The 16,404-nt window shown below is 43.1% G+C and overlaps 1 protein-coding gene across 3 annotated transcripts in view; it reads right to left on the minus strand.

Moving 5' to 3' along the window:
* The window catches only part of NYAP2 (neuronal tyrosine-phosphorylated phosphoinositide-3-kinase adaptor 2), a 138,738-nt gene that overhangs the window by 29,529 nt on the left and 92,805 nt on the right, over positions 1 to 16,404 (minus strand). For 2 of the 3 annotated variants that reach the window (XM_077929928.1, XM_028731108.2), the window contains exons 5-6: positions 2,329 to 2,541; positions 1,762 to 1,803 (exon numbers count right to left, since the gene is read on the minus strand). In XM_077929928.1, the coding sequence (XP_077786054.1) occupies positions 1,762 to 1,803; positions 2,329 to 2,541 (255 nt within the window). The remainder of the gene's footprint in view (positions 1 to 1,761; positions 1,804 to 2,328; positions 2,542 to 16,404) is intronic. The other variant, XM_077929929.1, reaches the window with a different exon arrangement.

Genomic DNA, 16,404 nt, shown 5'->3' on the forward strand with positions numbered 1-16,404 from the left:
AATCCACGCACATAAAAAAAAAGATTGTTATAAAGCAGAAATGTTTTCTGGAAGTGTTGCAAAATATTGTGATTTGAGTGGCTTTTGACATCTGGGGTTAGCTAAATAAGGAACAATGTTAATACTGATCCCAACCCACTATGATCAGCTGTGCTGTGGGTTTATTTGCAAAATTAAGGATGCTCATTTCAGGTGTGCTGCTGATTCAGGATTATCTTGAAGAAATAATGCCCTGTCTAAATGCCTACAGAAATTCCACCGTGTTTCAGCTTTATATCGTTTTGTTAACCATCTCAAGTCATTAACAGATCAGTTTGCCTGCACGACTTTCAAAACTCCAGCTGTTTGTGATAACTGTAGATAATACAGCTATGCTACTTTGTCTTGATCACTTCTCCATACTTTAGAGGCACGTGTTGCAAAATGCATTCACTGTATTTTCCTTTCTTTGGATAACAGCACCACACTCTGTATCTGAAACAGATAAGACTGCAAGCAATTTTAAATTCTAATCTCTGTGTTTTATAATTATAACACATTCTAGCCCAGAGTTAGGTATACTTTACTCTAGGCTGGAATATGCCAGAACTATAAAACACAGAGATTAGAATTTAAAATTGCTTCCACATGGGAAGCAATCTGCTTCACTCTTAGCTGGATTTAGCGGGTCCACTTACACATCACCAACAAAGAGGAAATTCACCAACAAAACAGAAGACAAGGAAGGACATTGATATAATAATAACAATAATTGCATTTACTGATTTATGTGTATATGTATGCGTGCAAAGTTAGAAAGAAGTTTTAGAATTTAAATAGAAATGCAATACATCTCGCCATTGTGGGGAAGACTGTGACTTGGTGACCAGTGTGCCTGTTCATTCTGCTGTCTTGGTACTAGCTGCTGAAGCAGATTAGTGCAGGGTGGGGTGGTCCAGCTGCTAAACTAGTTAGGTCACTGTTGTTCACTGGGAGGGAAAGGGGGCAAGATGCCAGGGAGGGTGGCGTGGATTTGTCTGCTCTGCTTTAAAAAGAAAGAACCACGAGAAGGGACAGCATCGGTGACCCACCTACAGAGAAAATAGCATGCTGGCTTTATCCCATCCAGTCAGCTGCTTCTGACTAACTGTTGTTAGGCAACTTCAAGGCTGCTACTGTCCCTTCTTGTGCTTCTTCATTTTTTAAAGCAGACCAGCAAATTCCTGGAGCGTAAGGCTATCAATGGTGAGCTAACCCTGACAGATATGTTCTGTCTCCAGTATGATTCTGAATACCAGCTGCTGGAAAGAGCAGGAAGCGAAAGTGAAGTTGTGCTCAGATCTCCCGGGCAGGTTTCCCATAGGTATCTGGTTGGTCACTGTGAGGACAGGATGGTGGACGAGATGGGCCACTGGCCTGATCCTGAAGGCTCGTCCTTTGTTCTTCCGTTCTTGCTTCAGAGTATAGTCCTCTGTGAAGTGTGACACCTGACCACCCTATCTGGAATGTAACTGACTGACTTTAAAACTTCAGCACACTTGCAACGTGCAAAATTAGGAAGCCCTTTGCTTTGCATTCTGCTGTTGCAACAGTCTTGTGTGAGGAGGGCCTACAACGGTGGTGGGTTGGGAGGAAAGCTTAGACACACTCAGCAATAGAACTGATACACAATGTAAGAAACACACTTACCTGTTGCTGGACCAGTTTCCATTGGTGAGTGTGTGTAAGCTTTCAGTCTTCTAATTTAGGTAGAAGTCACTTTAGCAAGATGCATCACCTTACCTATTTTGTCTCTGGTGTTCTGGGACCAGCACAGGAGTAGCACTATATAACAAACAAAAGAAGTTGTTCAACACAGCAGGAATAGCCTTACCTATTTTGCTTCTCTTTCTACGGGACCAAACCACTGTCGCATTCTCACGCCCTGATGTAGGAGAGTCCCGGTAAGCCACAAAGCTGCTGATCTTGGATCAATGAAGCTAATAGCATGCCACCTTGGATTCTTGCATAAGGACAATGTGAAACGTCCAAGGCGAGAGCTCAAACTCCCCCCCACTCCAAAAGCCTGGCTTCATTTTGCATGGGAGAAAACAAGAAGTCCCATGATCCCCAGCAGGAAATAGGGCTTCTTGCATCATATCCACTTAAGGAGAGTCCTTGCAGGGCTTCTTATCCTCTGTTCACTCAACTGGACCCCCTTTTGCATTCCTACAAAATGCTCAAAAGGCTCACGTGTCATTAATCTCTCATTAACTAGTACTTCCCAAATTTTGCTAGGTAGCCCATTGCACCTGATCTAGAAACTCAGCCCTTGCATATTTATTTATTTTCTTCTGTACTCACACTTACCTGAGCTATTATTTCCTGCCAACATGGTTGGACTAACAGAAGACCTTCCGAGTCTGCTAGACACAAGCGGTGGTCCTGGTGTGCCATCCCATTCCTGAGCTTTTATTGGCTCTCTGGAGGAAGATGCCCCATGGTGACCTCCTCTCTCTTTGTTTTCCAGCTTTGGTAGTGGCTCAGTGCTGTGGCTCCTGATCTTCAGCTCATCTAATGGTTCTGCAAAAGAGGGAAAGGTCACAATCCATTATACCATCCAAATTGATTCCATCCATACTCCAATGCTTTTTTGTTTTTTTCCAGTTTAGTAATCAGCTAATTGAGCTCCACTGTAAATGCATGCCATAATCAATAGAGGACCACGATAAACGGACTTTATTAAAATTAGAGTGGTGATTTGAAGTTTGCTTCAGAATAGCAGGGAACATTCAGAATACAGACAGAAATGCTACATGCAGGATTAGAAGGTTGCATTAAATGTATTTCCTGAAATCTTAGATAATATAAAATACATTTCACAGGAAAGCTTTTGTGTGTTTTGTTACTGGTGCTTATTTCATAGGTAGAACTGTTTTCTTTTTCTTGAAAGTATGGTCACAATTCAGCTTGGATGTGCTTAACCAATGGGCCTAGTACTACCTAACCATGCCGGATTGTGACTAATCTTGTCTGCTTAATGCAAGAGTTGCCCATGGGGTACCTGTGGGCATCATTGTGCTTGCCAGTACCTCTTATGGTGCCTGCAAAAGTACATATATAGCTCCCCCAAAATCCTCATTCCATGAGAGACGGTTTACTCTTCCTGCTCACATCCTGTTTGCACTGGTTCAGCCTCTCCTACACTTGAACATACCCTTTCAGACATGCCCACATTGGATGCACTAGGATTGGACACACTAGGATTGGATTCCCTTGCATTCTAAAGTGAGGAAAGGTTTTCTCTGTGAGCTTTTCTCTGTGAGGGTGGACAGTGGGGGATGATGTAGGTGCCTTTTTCCCATGGGGGTGGGGGGATGATGAGGGCATGCAAATGCCGCCTTCATACTCTCCAACATCTCGCTGATCAAAATCGGGACACTCATTTTTCAGTCCCAAGCTCTCATGAGAACCAGCTGACTCATGCAAGAGCATGAGACCCAAAAATGAGCATCCTTTGGTCCAGTGCTCTGGCGCAAGCAGGCTGACTCACACCAGAGCAAAAGACAGGGCATTTCAGGTTCCAATCAGAAGCTGGGGTAGCTTCTGTAATTCCGGGGTGTCCTACTCAAATTGGGACAGTTGAGCAGTATGTGTCTTGTACTCCTGTCTCTTTTTGTGCAGAAGTCGTTTTGTGTCAAGCCACAAAATGGCACAGCAGCCATTTTCTGATTGGCATCCATGGCACTTCCTCAAAATTCTAGATGTGCCCACTGGCCCCCAAAGACTGGCCACTCCTGGCTTAATATTATTCCTTTCAGAGCTTTCCATGCAAGAACACTGAATACTTGGTCTTAGTCAAGGGTCATCAATGTGGTGACCTTCAGCTATTGTTGAACTACAGTTCCCATCATCTCTAACTGTTTTGTTCTGTTTTAATCTGGTTTCAATCTAGTTGTTGTTTTTTGGAGATTTCACCGAACACCAGTGTTGCATTTTTATGTAAATGCTCGAGAGATTTCGGTGGTTTATGAACAATTTATAGCACTTAATATAAATAAACAACCTCCTTCTACTCCTTCTCCAGTTATAAATAAACAACCTCCTTCTACTCCTTCTCCAGTTGCTTTTAAGCTTAAAATATTAGTATTTGCATAAACATTATGCATTTCTGTTTCACCCGTCCTCCCATAGGAAACCATGGCAGTTATGCAACATCAGAAAAAAATCTTTACAATAATTAAAAACCTAAAGCTGCATCTCTAAAAGATGAAAACATAGCAAATAACAACAACGGTTGGCTGGAAAACATTAGCCAATATCACTATCTCTATTTAGTGACAAAATGTGTGGTAGATTGTGCTTTGGGGGGGGGGTGGGAATCACTTGGCGTATTAGATTTTTGGCTGGAAAAGCTAAACTGGACTTACTTAGATATTATGTGGATAAACCACAGAGAAATATAGAACCAGAAAATTGTAGAGTTGGAAGGGACCCTGAGGGTCATCTAGTCCAACCCCCTGCAATACAGGAATATTTTGCCCAATGCAAGACTCAAACCCACGGCCCTGAGATTAAGACTCTCATGCTTTACCAACTGAGCTATCTTGTGGGCTCTTTTACCACTGTATGGTGGGGCTTCGTCTTACATGTCTGTAATGAACAATTGTACCAGTCTCTTCCCTCAGCCTTACCGAACATATGGAAAACGTAATTTTTGAGCCGCATGCCTTTTCAGCTCCTTATTGACTTTGCTACAAAAATATTGCGATTAATTTATGTAATCTATGGTATACCTGATAGGGTGTTTTTTTCTGTGGGGTATTTCATCCTGATCCTATCTGATTTGACCTTTTAAAAATCTTTTTCTTGGTACTGTTTTGCATTATTTTCATAAAAATCACAATTAAAAATATTACAGCAAAAGCAGGAATTCCCTGGCAGTCCATGTCCTTGGAGCCATTGCCTCCTCTAATGAAAGATGTACCATGCCACTCTAAATGGTCATAGGTTCCCTCAAAGAAGCTATGGGGGCAACAATGAACTGCTTGTTTTTGCAATTGGTACTTGACATTTGGAGACATTGTAGCCCCTCAGGAGGGGGATTAATCCTACAAATCTTCAGATAGGTAGGCCCAGCAGTGGCCTCCCCCCCCCCCACTAGCCACTATCTCATAATCTCATGCTTCCTGAACTCCGTGGTTCATCACCTAAGCCCCTTGAGGATTGGAAACTGAGAGCTAGCTGGGGTGTTCCAAGAGCTACCGTAGCTGAACTTCCCAAGGTCCCTGGCCAACACTGTAACCACTACACCATGGTGGCTTTCAACAGGAACTATTGGAAGAGACAGCGTGGCTGGGAGTAGAAGGAGCAGCATGGCATGTGGATAGAAAGAGGGCAAGGGAGTGAGATCTGTGGTGCAAAATAAGAGGCAATGCGAAACTGGCCCTTATCCAGGTGACAGTGATTTCTGCTTTCCATTACAAGCCATTTGGCTTGCTATCCAGAACACTTCTCCAATACTCCATCAGAACCCTTTGGGTAAAATGTTGCATGTCGAAAACACATCCTTGATAGTGTTAACCAATTCTGTTAATCAATTCTTGAGACCATTCTTGTGCACAAAAATCTGTTTGCAGTTGACAGGTCATTTAATATATTTACATGGCAAGCTTCATTTTTGTGGTTATCTAAAAACTAATAAAGCTAAAAGAAATGAAACAGTCTGGATCAGTCTGCTATCTCACACGGTCCATTCTTTGCCTAAAGAACATTGTTATTGGATGATATTTATCAGCAACACAAAAGCACAACTTTTAAAACATTGCTATTTTCCAAACCCTATAAGAAGGAGGAAAAAAAAAAACATAAACCAAGGGAAATTACATTTTCAGAGAGAATCATTCAGGAGACCTTTCCATTGTCTGGATGTGCAGTGGTGAACTTTCCCCCCGGATTTAATATTCTTTGATGAATATGAAAAGATAATTTGGTGTGCCCGCTCTCTGAAATCTCCCACAACATCTGAAGCAAAGGTTGCCTTCTTTTCTGTGGTCCAATTCATCACACCTCTGCAAACAAATTGGGGCTTGCTTGCCACACATATCAGCACAGATAAAGTTTTGTGAGTAATAATAAAGTTTCAGCTCAGCTGCAGTGACTAGAGCATGTCAGGAGCTCGTCCTACACTCGAGTAGGACCCTGGTAGAGACACATGCCCGACTGGCATGTTCTTCCCTCCTGGTCGATCATTTGGGAGCCTCAAAAGCTTTCTTCAGCCTGAACATCACAGCGACCGATGCCAACAGACATCGGCACACTTAGGGATCCGCAGAGTCTTCGCAGCTTGCATAACAGACCTCAGCAACTCAGCATTTTGGCTAATCTACTTTATTTACATATAAACACACACAGAGCACTGCAACATGGCTCCCCCTCTCTCTAGCATCAGACAGCAAAGAGAAAGAACAAGGACAATAGTCCCACTTCATAGAGCACAGTAACACAAACATCCTGTCACTTCCCACTCTGTGGAGTCAAAACATATATCGTCATGTGATAGACAACAATCCCATGACTGCAATCATGGAGCAGGAATTCTAACAGAGCAGTGCAAATTATATCACATCAGAGCAAATTCCACCATTGCAGCTCTGCTGGTGCAAAGCACTTCGATGCATGCAATGGAACTTCCTCTACTGTCCCTGCCTCCCACCCCAGCACCCTCAAAATAAGCTCTGGAGCAAATTTGTGGGTTGAGGGGCAGGAGCAGAAGAGGGAATGGAAGTCCTGTTGCATAGCATTGGATACCAACGTGTATTTTAGGGTGTGTTGCATCACAAAATACATATTTTATATGTATTTTTTATATATGCAGATCTTGAAATGTATTTTATAATTGAATTTGTATTTCGTAAAAAAAAAAAAAATGGGTACCTTTTCTGAGCCAAAAACTATGTCACAAATTTTGGAGAAATCTGAATAATAAGTACATTCCAACTGACACGTGCAGGTCACATCACTTCCCACTGGAATTCATAGGGAAGGAATTCCTCAGGCACCTCAACCTGTTGCATCCCTCCGTGTTTACTAGGCTTTTAAATGCGAAAGGCAGAGTCTGGCAGGAGAGGGCATGTAGGCTCTGTACAAACTGTGAATTCCATTTAATAAGCTACAGCTTAAAACAAAAGCAAGCTGATAAATCAAAGTTGCGGAATTGCTTAATCTAAAAACTCTCTCATTGAAATGAATGTACTCTACCTAGTCAGTCTCACACGCCTCCTAAGCACATATTAATTCTGGAGCCTGGCTGTTATAATGCTGAGTGACAAACAGTAAAGATCTCTTTTTAGGTGGCAGAAAAGCGCAATCGAAGGAACTGCAAACGAGGGCAAATCTCAGCTAGTCTTCTATAAGTAATCCAAAATGTATCAGATAACAATGCATGTATTATTCATTCATCTTTGTCCCCTGTCTGTTATAAATCTAAATAAATCATAAATCACCTTTGCAGAAAGCAATTTTTTTATTTATTTAGAGAGATAATGAGAGCCAGTTTTGCCAAACTATATTACTAATATGAAAGGTACTTTTGAGCAGCGCTGCAAAACAAGGTCACACTGACCCATGGTGAAATTTAGCATACTGAATGGCTTTGAACCCATTCACTGAATGGTTTCTGAGTCGTCCCCCTGGGAGCAGATTTCCCAGTACCTGGGAAATCACCATATTTTCTTGTTGATGGGTTTTGGAATGATGAAGCAGTCTGATAAATACTGGCCTTTATGTCAGTATCATGATTCATGATGTCCTGGCTGTAGCACCTTGAAATATATCAAATCATTTATTTTTTTATTTATTCAGGTAATATAGGCTTTGTGGAAAGATTGCCCCACAGACATCAGTTCAGCACCAAATGTTGGGTACACCCAGCAACCATTAAAACCATGCTTTGAAACATCCTCTTTTTCATGGGTAGAGTCATCATAGCGACCCATCGTTAAAGTTGACAGATGTGTCTCTCTTTTTCGCTCTTCAGAATATGGCACCCCAATTTCCTGACTATTAATACTAGCTCCTGACATTGATTGTTAGTGCAACTGATACAGATGTTTTACTGACATGATATGTATTGCTATTCGTTGTTATATGCCATTTGTTTATTTGCACGACAATTCTTTTAAATGAAAGCTGGTTTACAAATTATTCTTTTTATTTTTTAGAAATGCATCAATACGATGACTTTTCCATGCACACTACACTTATGAGAATCAGCCCCAAGTTTCTTAAGGATCAGTTTTCAAAAGCAAAAAAGAATTATTATTTTTTGTTTCTCAGTGTGGAACTCTGCTTGGGAACCATATTTGAGAACTACTTGGGGGGCTCAGATGGATGACCCCCACATCTGACTATGCATCTGAATGCAGATGATGTTCATCCACATGCCTTTACTTTTAAAGGGATGCACATCTAAATGCACACCTCCATTCTGCCCCAACTTTCTCATTTTATACAACTGGGCTGGATCAAGGAGCATCACTTTGGTTTCTTTGACAATAGAGACATGGTCTTTCTCCCTGCAAATAGTTTCTTACCCATTCCAAAAGCTCCTATTCTGCACCCTGCATTTCACACTAATCTACATGCACTGCACATACAGCTTCAGCTAAGACCTGAATGAGTCCTAATCAAGTTGATTTGATTCTGGGAACCAACCTTTGAATAGATCCTTTGATTTCCCACCCTGTAGTCACTGCCAGCTGCCACCGCCATCTTTTCACTTGCCCTCGCTGCTGCCACCACCATCTTACCATTATTTAGATCATATGGGCCACACTCCAAAAAAAAAATAGTTGAGTCAAAGGACGTAAGTGCACTTAACTCTCTGGTGGATTGCCTTGGCACATATGTGCACAATACGTTTTAAATGGCCATTGTAAGGGAACGTCTATACTTTGATTGTAATATTGAAAAATTTCTGCATTCATTAGCAAATTGGCTGGGATTGGCATGCCAGCTGCAAATCAAATACATTATTCTGTAGCATTTAGATGCATATCATAGTTTTAAAAATGCTACATATTAAAATCTGCAGCTACAAATATAAAGTATTATTCAATTTTGAAATCAGAGAGAACAGACCTCTGTTCTATGAATGGATATAATTTCTTCAGGAAATGTATAGAGATATATCACTACATTTATTGTAACTAAAATAAATGTATTATGGACCTTATTGTCCAAGACCAGATATTTTAGGGCTATTTATTTTTTATTAATATTATTATTCTTAGAGATAAATCTGTTATTCAATAGGCATGAAATGGAATCTTGAACTCACATTTCCCAATGCATCTCTTGCAATTTTGTATAAAGGTATTCTGCAACTGCTGTGACAGATTTGTATCTTACAAGGTAAGTGCTCAGTCAATGAAACCTGATGTTGACTGCGGTAGAAATATATACAGTAGGTTGGGATTCAAAGCATAGCTTGAAGATTGTCCAAAGGCTTGGCTATGCCTGCTGCCCAGTGAAACTGTTGACTTTCTTCCCACCAATGAATGCCATGCCTTTTCACAAACTACAGTGGTACCTTGGTTCTCAAACTCAGTCCATTCTGGAAGTCCATTCAACTTCCAAAATGTTTTAAAACCAAGGCACGCCTTCTAATTGGCTGATTGGCCCCAGAAACAATGCCGACAGCTGAAATGGAAGTTTGGCTTCCAAAAAACGTTCGCAAACTGGAACACTTACTTCCAGGTTTGCGGCGTTCGGGAGCTGATTTGTTCGTCAACTAAGATGTTTGGGAATCAAGGTACCACTGTACTTCGAACAGCCCCCTCCATATCAGAAGAGGTTTCCCATGAGGGATAGGAAGCTAATCCTAAACAAACACAAGTTTCAAACCTCTTTTTGTACATAGAATTAATTACACAATTCTGTAGATTATACTGTAAACCAACCTTTGATCCTCAGATGAAAGGGCAGTCTAGAAATTCAACAATTAAATAAATAATAGATTCAGGCCATATATATGAACCAATTTATGTGGTCAGAACTGGCAACAGGAACTGGATGATAAGTTTTCATCCCATCTACTGCATCCTTCTGGACCAGAACAGATTACATTATCAGACTCATCACATTCAAAGGACTCTCTCCTCGTCACCCCCTTATTTTAAAAGCCAAACTTTTCTGAATAAGGCAACAGCCCTTTCGTCATGAACCCGGACTCAGATTCCCATTCTTTAGGAGAAGAGGCTGAGGACTCTGAACTTGAAGGGGAAAGGAATGCAGAGCCAACCTTGGAAGACTTTCCAGCCCCAGAAGCACTTTCACTAGACAAGCCTGTGTGGTTAGTACCCCTCCAGCCCCACGATGTGACATCGCTGTCCTTGGACTCGGAAGACTCCATTGTAGAAATCCCAGTGATAGCAGAGTTCAGCCACACAGTTACAATAGGAGACAACTGAAGCAAGTTGGGCCCCTTTAAATGAAGAAGCACCGTCCCGTGCAGTTAGGGCTGCTAGTGCTATATAGGGATCAGTTTGTTGCTTCAGCAATGGCAGAGCTCTGTGTCCCATAGCAGAGCCTGAGCACTCCATTAAGCCTGACCCGTAACTTGCCTCATGCCTGAGCCTTGTCTAAGATCTCAGAAAGTGTTTGCTCCCTGCTGAAACAACAACTCTTACTACAGATGAGCAGCTTCAACCTGTGATCTGTCCATGGTACTGATCAGTTCTGCCCCTAGTTCAGTGTTTCCCAACCGGTGTTCCGCGGCACAGGAGTGTGCCGTGAGACATCGGCGGGTGTGCCGCGAGATGCCTGGAGGGAGGCGGGCGAGTCGGCGGCGAGAGGCGGGGCGGCGGCGGCGAGGAGAGGCCGCGCCTCCTGCTGCTGCCTGGCGCTCCTCCTCGCAGCCGGCAGCGCTGCCTGGGCGCCTCCGCGCGACTCTGCCTCGCTGGGTTTGGTCTCCCAGCAGAGACGGGTCACACGCGCCCCTCCCTCCCTCCCTCAGCCTGCGCGGAGGGAGAGCCAGAGAGAGGCATCGCTCCTGCGCGCCGGGAGAGGGAGCAGCCGGAGCGATGCCCCTTGAAATCTTCGCCCTGCCTTCTTCTGGAGCGACGGAGAGCCTCTTAAAACTCGTCCGTCCGCTTCTCTCCCTGCCAAGAGGCGTCCAGCAAGCCGGCTTTGCCAGCGGAGCCAGCCTTGGAACAGACCCATCCGTCAAGCGGGGATTGTGCGTCCTCCTGGACAGAGTGTAAGCAACCGGGTTTAATTTGGGTTACGCGGAACTCCAGCGCTCAGGGCGGGAGTTTAGGAAATCCAATCGGGTGGCGCCGCTCTTCCTTGGGACCCCATGGGGAAACACTGGGGACCTACTTCTAAGCAAACGGGTCTACACGTCTCTCTGCCCCCCCCCCCCCTTTAACCTTTAGCTTCAAAGCCAGAGCAAACCGAGGCTAAATCCGTATTTACATAGGATAGCTTTCGTGCGTCCCTCCCGGCGTGACGCTGCGCGCTGACGTCACGGGGCGGGGCTTTAATGGTGGTGTGCCGCGAGATTTTTTTTCAGTAAACAGGTGTGCCGTTGCCCAAAAAAGTTTGGGAAACACTGCCCTAGTTTATATGATTCTCCTCAACCAGCAGAGTCTTGGCTTGCTGGCCTTGACATTTGCTTTGTTCAAGTTTACGTTCACTTTACCTATTGAAACCTAACCTTGATTAATGTGACCTAAGAGACCATGCTTCACTGGCCACTATGCTACCTGATTAAGAAGTGCCACAATAGTATTTCATTTCCCTAGAGCTCAGAGCCTAGCCAGAGCAAGACAGGACAAGCCCCTTACCCTGTTTCAATGTTGCTGCCTATTCAATCACTTTCTCTAACCTTCTGTACACTGCTATAGACTGCCTCTAAAGGGATAAGGCAACTGAATAAGCAATGGTGATGATTTCAAGGGAGTGGACCCATTCCAGAAAAGGTTCCCAGTAACAACACATTGACTAGAGCTTCCCATGCCCCAGTTCTTGAGCTGATGCTGAATGTGGATGGTCAGGAACTTCTCATCCTCACTGGCTGGGTGAGATAGAACATGAAGCTGCCTCATACCAAGCAGATTGTTTGGTTCATCCAGCTGAGTATTGTCAACTAGAAGACTCTCTGGAAGGAATCTTGCTCCCAATACCTGTTTTTGATCAGATGCCAGGGACTGAACTTGGGACCTTTTGGGTGCAAACCATGTGCTATGTCACTCAGTTACAGTCCTTTCTACAAAGTGTTTGCATCCCTCCCCCCCGGGTGTGTTTGTGCGTGCTGGAACATAGGAAAGATTTAATAAGGGAGGAAATCAATGATACAACTCCCTCCCTCTGAATATCACCTGTATCCTATAATCCACATCAATAAGTGTCTTACACTTTCAAGCTTTAGTTGCTAGTACCATTTGCTTAGTAAGCTTAGTAAGGTAAAGGGACCCCTGACCATTAAGTCTAGTCATGACCAACTCTGGGATTGCGGCGCTCATATCGCTTTATTGGCCGAGAGAGCCGGCGTACAGCTTTCGGGTCATGTGGCCAGCATGACTAAGCCGCTTCTGGCGAACCAGAGCAGCGCACGGAAATGCCGTTTACCTTCCCGCTGGTGTGGTACCTATTTATCTACTTGCGCTTTGCCGTGCTTTCAAACTGCTAGGTTGGCAGGAGCAGGGACTGAGCAACAGGAGCTCACCCCGTTGTGGAGATTCGAACCGCTGACCTTCTGATCAGCAAGTCCTAGGCTCTGTGGTTTAACCCATAGCGCCACACAGGTTCTGGCTTAGTAAGTTAGCTCCTCCTAAAAACAAATTGTTTGCCATGGCCCCGAATGTGTCCCTCTTCTATTTGTAACTCTCACAAACAGAGCAAAGCCAATCAGCCATGCAACATGTTCACACTGGCACACTGCAGACATTTGTTGTCTTTTCAGTCATTCCTTGCTGAGACTGTAACTTCTGGAAAACTGTTGGATAAATTGCAACTCAAGCTTGAGCAGTTGAGTAAACAAAGAGGAAAAATAAAAAAGTCTGTGTGCATCAGTGTCAAACAGCAGCTGCCTTGAACAACAATAAATAAAAAGAAACCCAAAATTACATTTGTTACATAATTAGGTTCCCTTCACTGATTCTATGTCCTCTTGCAGCATGAAGGCAGATTGGTCTTTTTTTATGATGATCCTAAATTCATCAAAGAGAAGCTAACATAAAATCAGACTCCCAATGAGGAAGCCTTTCCAAAACAGATTATTTTTGTATCCATTACTGAAGGCTGCACAGACCTCATGTGCATCCACTTTGTGTGTGGCTGAATGACTGTACCCATGTTCATACCCAAAGCATAGATGGTGGAACTTGAACAAACTGGTGGCTAAAGTCACTTGTACATACATTACAGTACATACAGTAGTTGTGTGAACTACTGAACATGGTGCAACTATTTATCTGTGCACAGCTTTATTTTCCAAATTACAGCAACAGCAATTTAAGCGTCGTGCAATCTGCCTACCCAGCATGTGGTGTTGATCATTAGCATTTTGTAGTATTTCCCACTTGACTATTTCTGACTCATTCCCACTGTAATGCAGACTGGGATTTCTGCTGAGAACTTGCTTAAATCAGAATGCTTAATTAAACGGGCTGAAGGTATGAACAAAGAAAATGAACATGTATACAATGATCAATCTGCATTTGGGTAAACCCAGTTGTATATGCTGATTGTATGTCCATTCCCATTCCTTCATCTATCCCCACTTTGTGGATGGGATGGGGGCCACTCAAGAATTAAAAGAAGGACAAAGAAGGAGGCAGGAAGCATGGTGGTTGGAAGGTCTCTGTTTCATGTCAAACAACCAATAAGAGGCAGATCAGATCAGGAACCAAATCACCCAGCTCTCTTCCCTTTCCCCTACTAAAGTGGTGTTGTTAGAAGCATGACACTCCAACCTAGTAAGCTGAAGATTTTTACAATAAGTTACAAAGCAGAGCGAGCTAGTTCAGTGCTGTACAAGCACAACAGAAGTCTTAGGGCTTTATTCAACGTAGCACTAATGCAAATGTTCCATCAGTCAACAGAATGTTCTCCACCTGTGCACACCCTAAATCTATCCTGGGTTTCCTCTCAACCTTCTGGAGCAGGTTTAGGGTTAGTGGGGGGCGGGGAAAGGAGGTGTGTATGTCCTGTTGTGCTCTTGGCAGTTCTTGCATGTGCACAACTATTTCATGGAATAGCACCTTAAATAGCCAGGGAGCTCCCAACTTCAACTGTTGTCGTTGGGGAGTTGAACACATTCTCTCCACAGTGATGATGTGTTTGGCTGAGAGGTCTACAAACACAGCTGTACCTGTGGCTGAACAAATTGCATCACAAACATATCAATTTCAATATTAATCAATATTAATAAGTTGATATTAATCAGGGTGGGCTGATGCCATCTGATGAATTGTTCAGCCTCAGGAACATCTGGCTTGATGTTCTCTCTTTAGCAGTCTCTATATTGACAGAAGTTTCATTGAAAGCCAATGTATAGGTGCTCTTAGTTTGCACCTTGTATGGTCTGTGTATGATGCAGTTGCACATGCCTTGCTGTTGTTTAGTTATGTCCGACTCTTCGTGACCCCATGGACCAGAGCACGCCAGGCACTCTTGTCTTCCGCTGCCTCCCGCAGTTTGGTCAAACTCATGTAGTACAGTTCAAATAGGTGATACATAGTCATACGTATCAGGGATAGCTTGAGAACTCAAATTCTAGTTCATTTACATTTCTCTCTCTCTCTCACCCACACCCACACCCCCCCACACCCTTTGTGCATCATTTTGCTTCCTAGGACACTTGCAGATCATCCCTTCTATGCAAATACTACTGTTACCAGAATTTTTTTTGAAACGGACTTTACCGTAAAACCCATTAGAATGATTAGTGTGCTGTGTCAGTTCTTGAACAATCCCTAAGATCCTAATTTGCGATGAGTAATAATTGTAATGCAACTCTCTTTAATTTCCCTGCAGGGGTCTCTCAAAGCCTGCAACCCTTCCCTGTGCAAAAATTCATGTCATTATCCTCAACTATGGATGGGAAGGATTATTATGCACTCACATTTTCAAAAGATTTGAGGACTTAGTTAGGCATCTGAAGATTTCAATAACTTCAATGTTTCAGATTTTTTTTGCTGGATGAAAAGTGAATCTTGGGTGTTATAGAATTTAATTATCTGTCAAGTGACATATACGGGAAGTTGAAAGTGACTAATCATATTAAAAATTGATACATTTGCATATCAGGGTATTGCCAGCAACTCAGAGATATTCCAGGTACAAAAACAAAACAACTGATTCCAGAAAGTCTGCAAAAGCTGAATATGGGCCAGCACAGTTCAAGGCCTAGCTTGCCAGCCACATGCCCAGGGTGCTGGTCATGGTAGCAGCTAAATATGTTGACCCTAACTATGAGATAAATATTCTCATATTGCAACTGGATCATTGCTCATACTGCTCCAAGTTCTAACCAATTAAAGTTTAACTGTGGCTTTGGTCTTGAGGTAGCTTGTTCTTCACTACTTCCTAACACAAATACAGCAGACCCTCCAAGTTTCCCTATTTTCCAGGGACAGTTAGGATTCATAGATCTGATCCCAGAATGTCCCACTTTTCCAAGCCTCCACGGCCCCCTAGGAGTTGGCTCTCTTAATGGGGAGATCAAATACTTTGATAGTGAAGGACAAGAGTTTAGTAGTAAGCATATGCTTTGCATTCAGAATATCCCAAGTTCAATCCCTGGCATCTCCAGATAACGCAAATCTGGTAGTAGATTGTGGCATAGGCCTCTGTTTGAAACCCTGGACAACCACTGCCGATCAGAATAGGCAATACTGGACTCCATAGTCAAACAGTTTGCCCTGGTATAAGGCAATCCTAGATTCCTAAACTCTCCCAAAGTTCCATATAAGTGAAGCAAATTCCAGTCAATGATCAGAGAAGTGCTGTCTATAGGAGAGAGGAAAGTGAATCCACACAATTCACACACATCTGCAATCTGGCTCATTTCTTTCTGCAAGTAACACCATAAATGCAGTTATCAAGTACATTAGACCAGGGTGTGCTCAGTGTTGCTCTTCCACCCCAAAGGCATAATTTATTGCCACTTGCTACATAAACCCCAGGACTAGAAAATAAAACCCTTCTCAAATAAAAGCACCTCGGCTATTCAGGCTTCAAGATACCTCAGACTCACTCATAAAGTGGTTTTATAGGACCTGCAGGGGAAAGTATATCATGCTCACTTACTTCGTTAAACTACTAAAGGCTTAGAATACAATCCCTGCCTGCCCTTGATTCATTTTCCCAAGAACTTGAATCAAAAGCATTTCCGACATGCTGAAGGCAAAGCAGAGACAACATAATGTGAGTGGCGAG

The sequence above is a fragment of the Podarcis muralis genome, chromosome 6 (assembly GCF_964188315.1).
Source record: "Podarcis muralis chromosome 6, rPodMur119.hap1.1, whole genome shotgun sequence".
NCBI classification, from domain to species: domain Eukaryota; kingdom Metazoa; phylum Chordata; class Lepidosauria; order Squamata; family Lacertidae; genus Podarcis; species Podarcis muralis.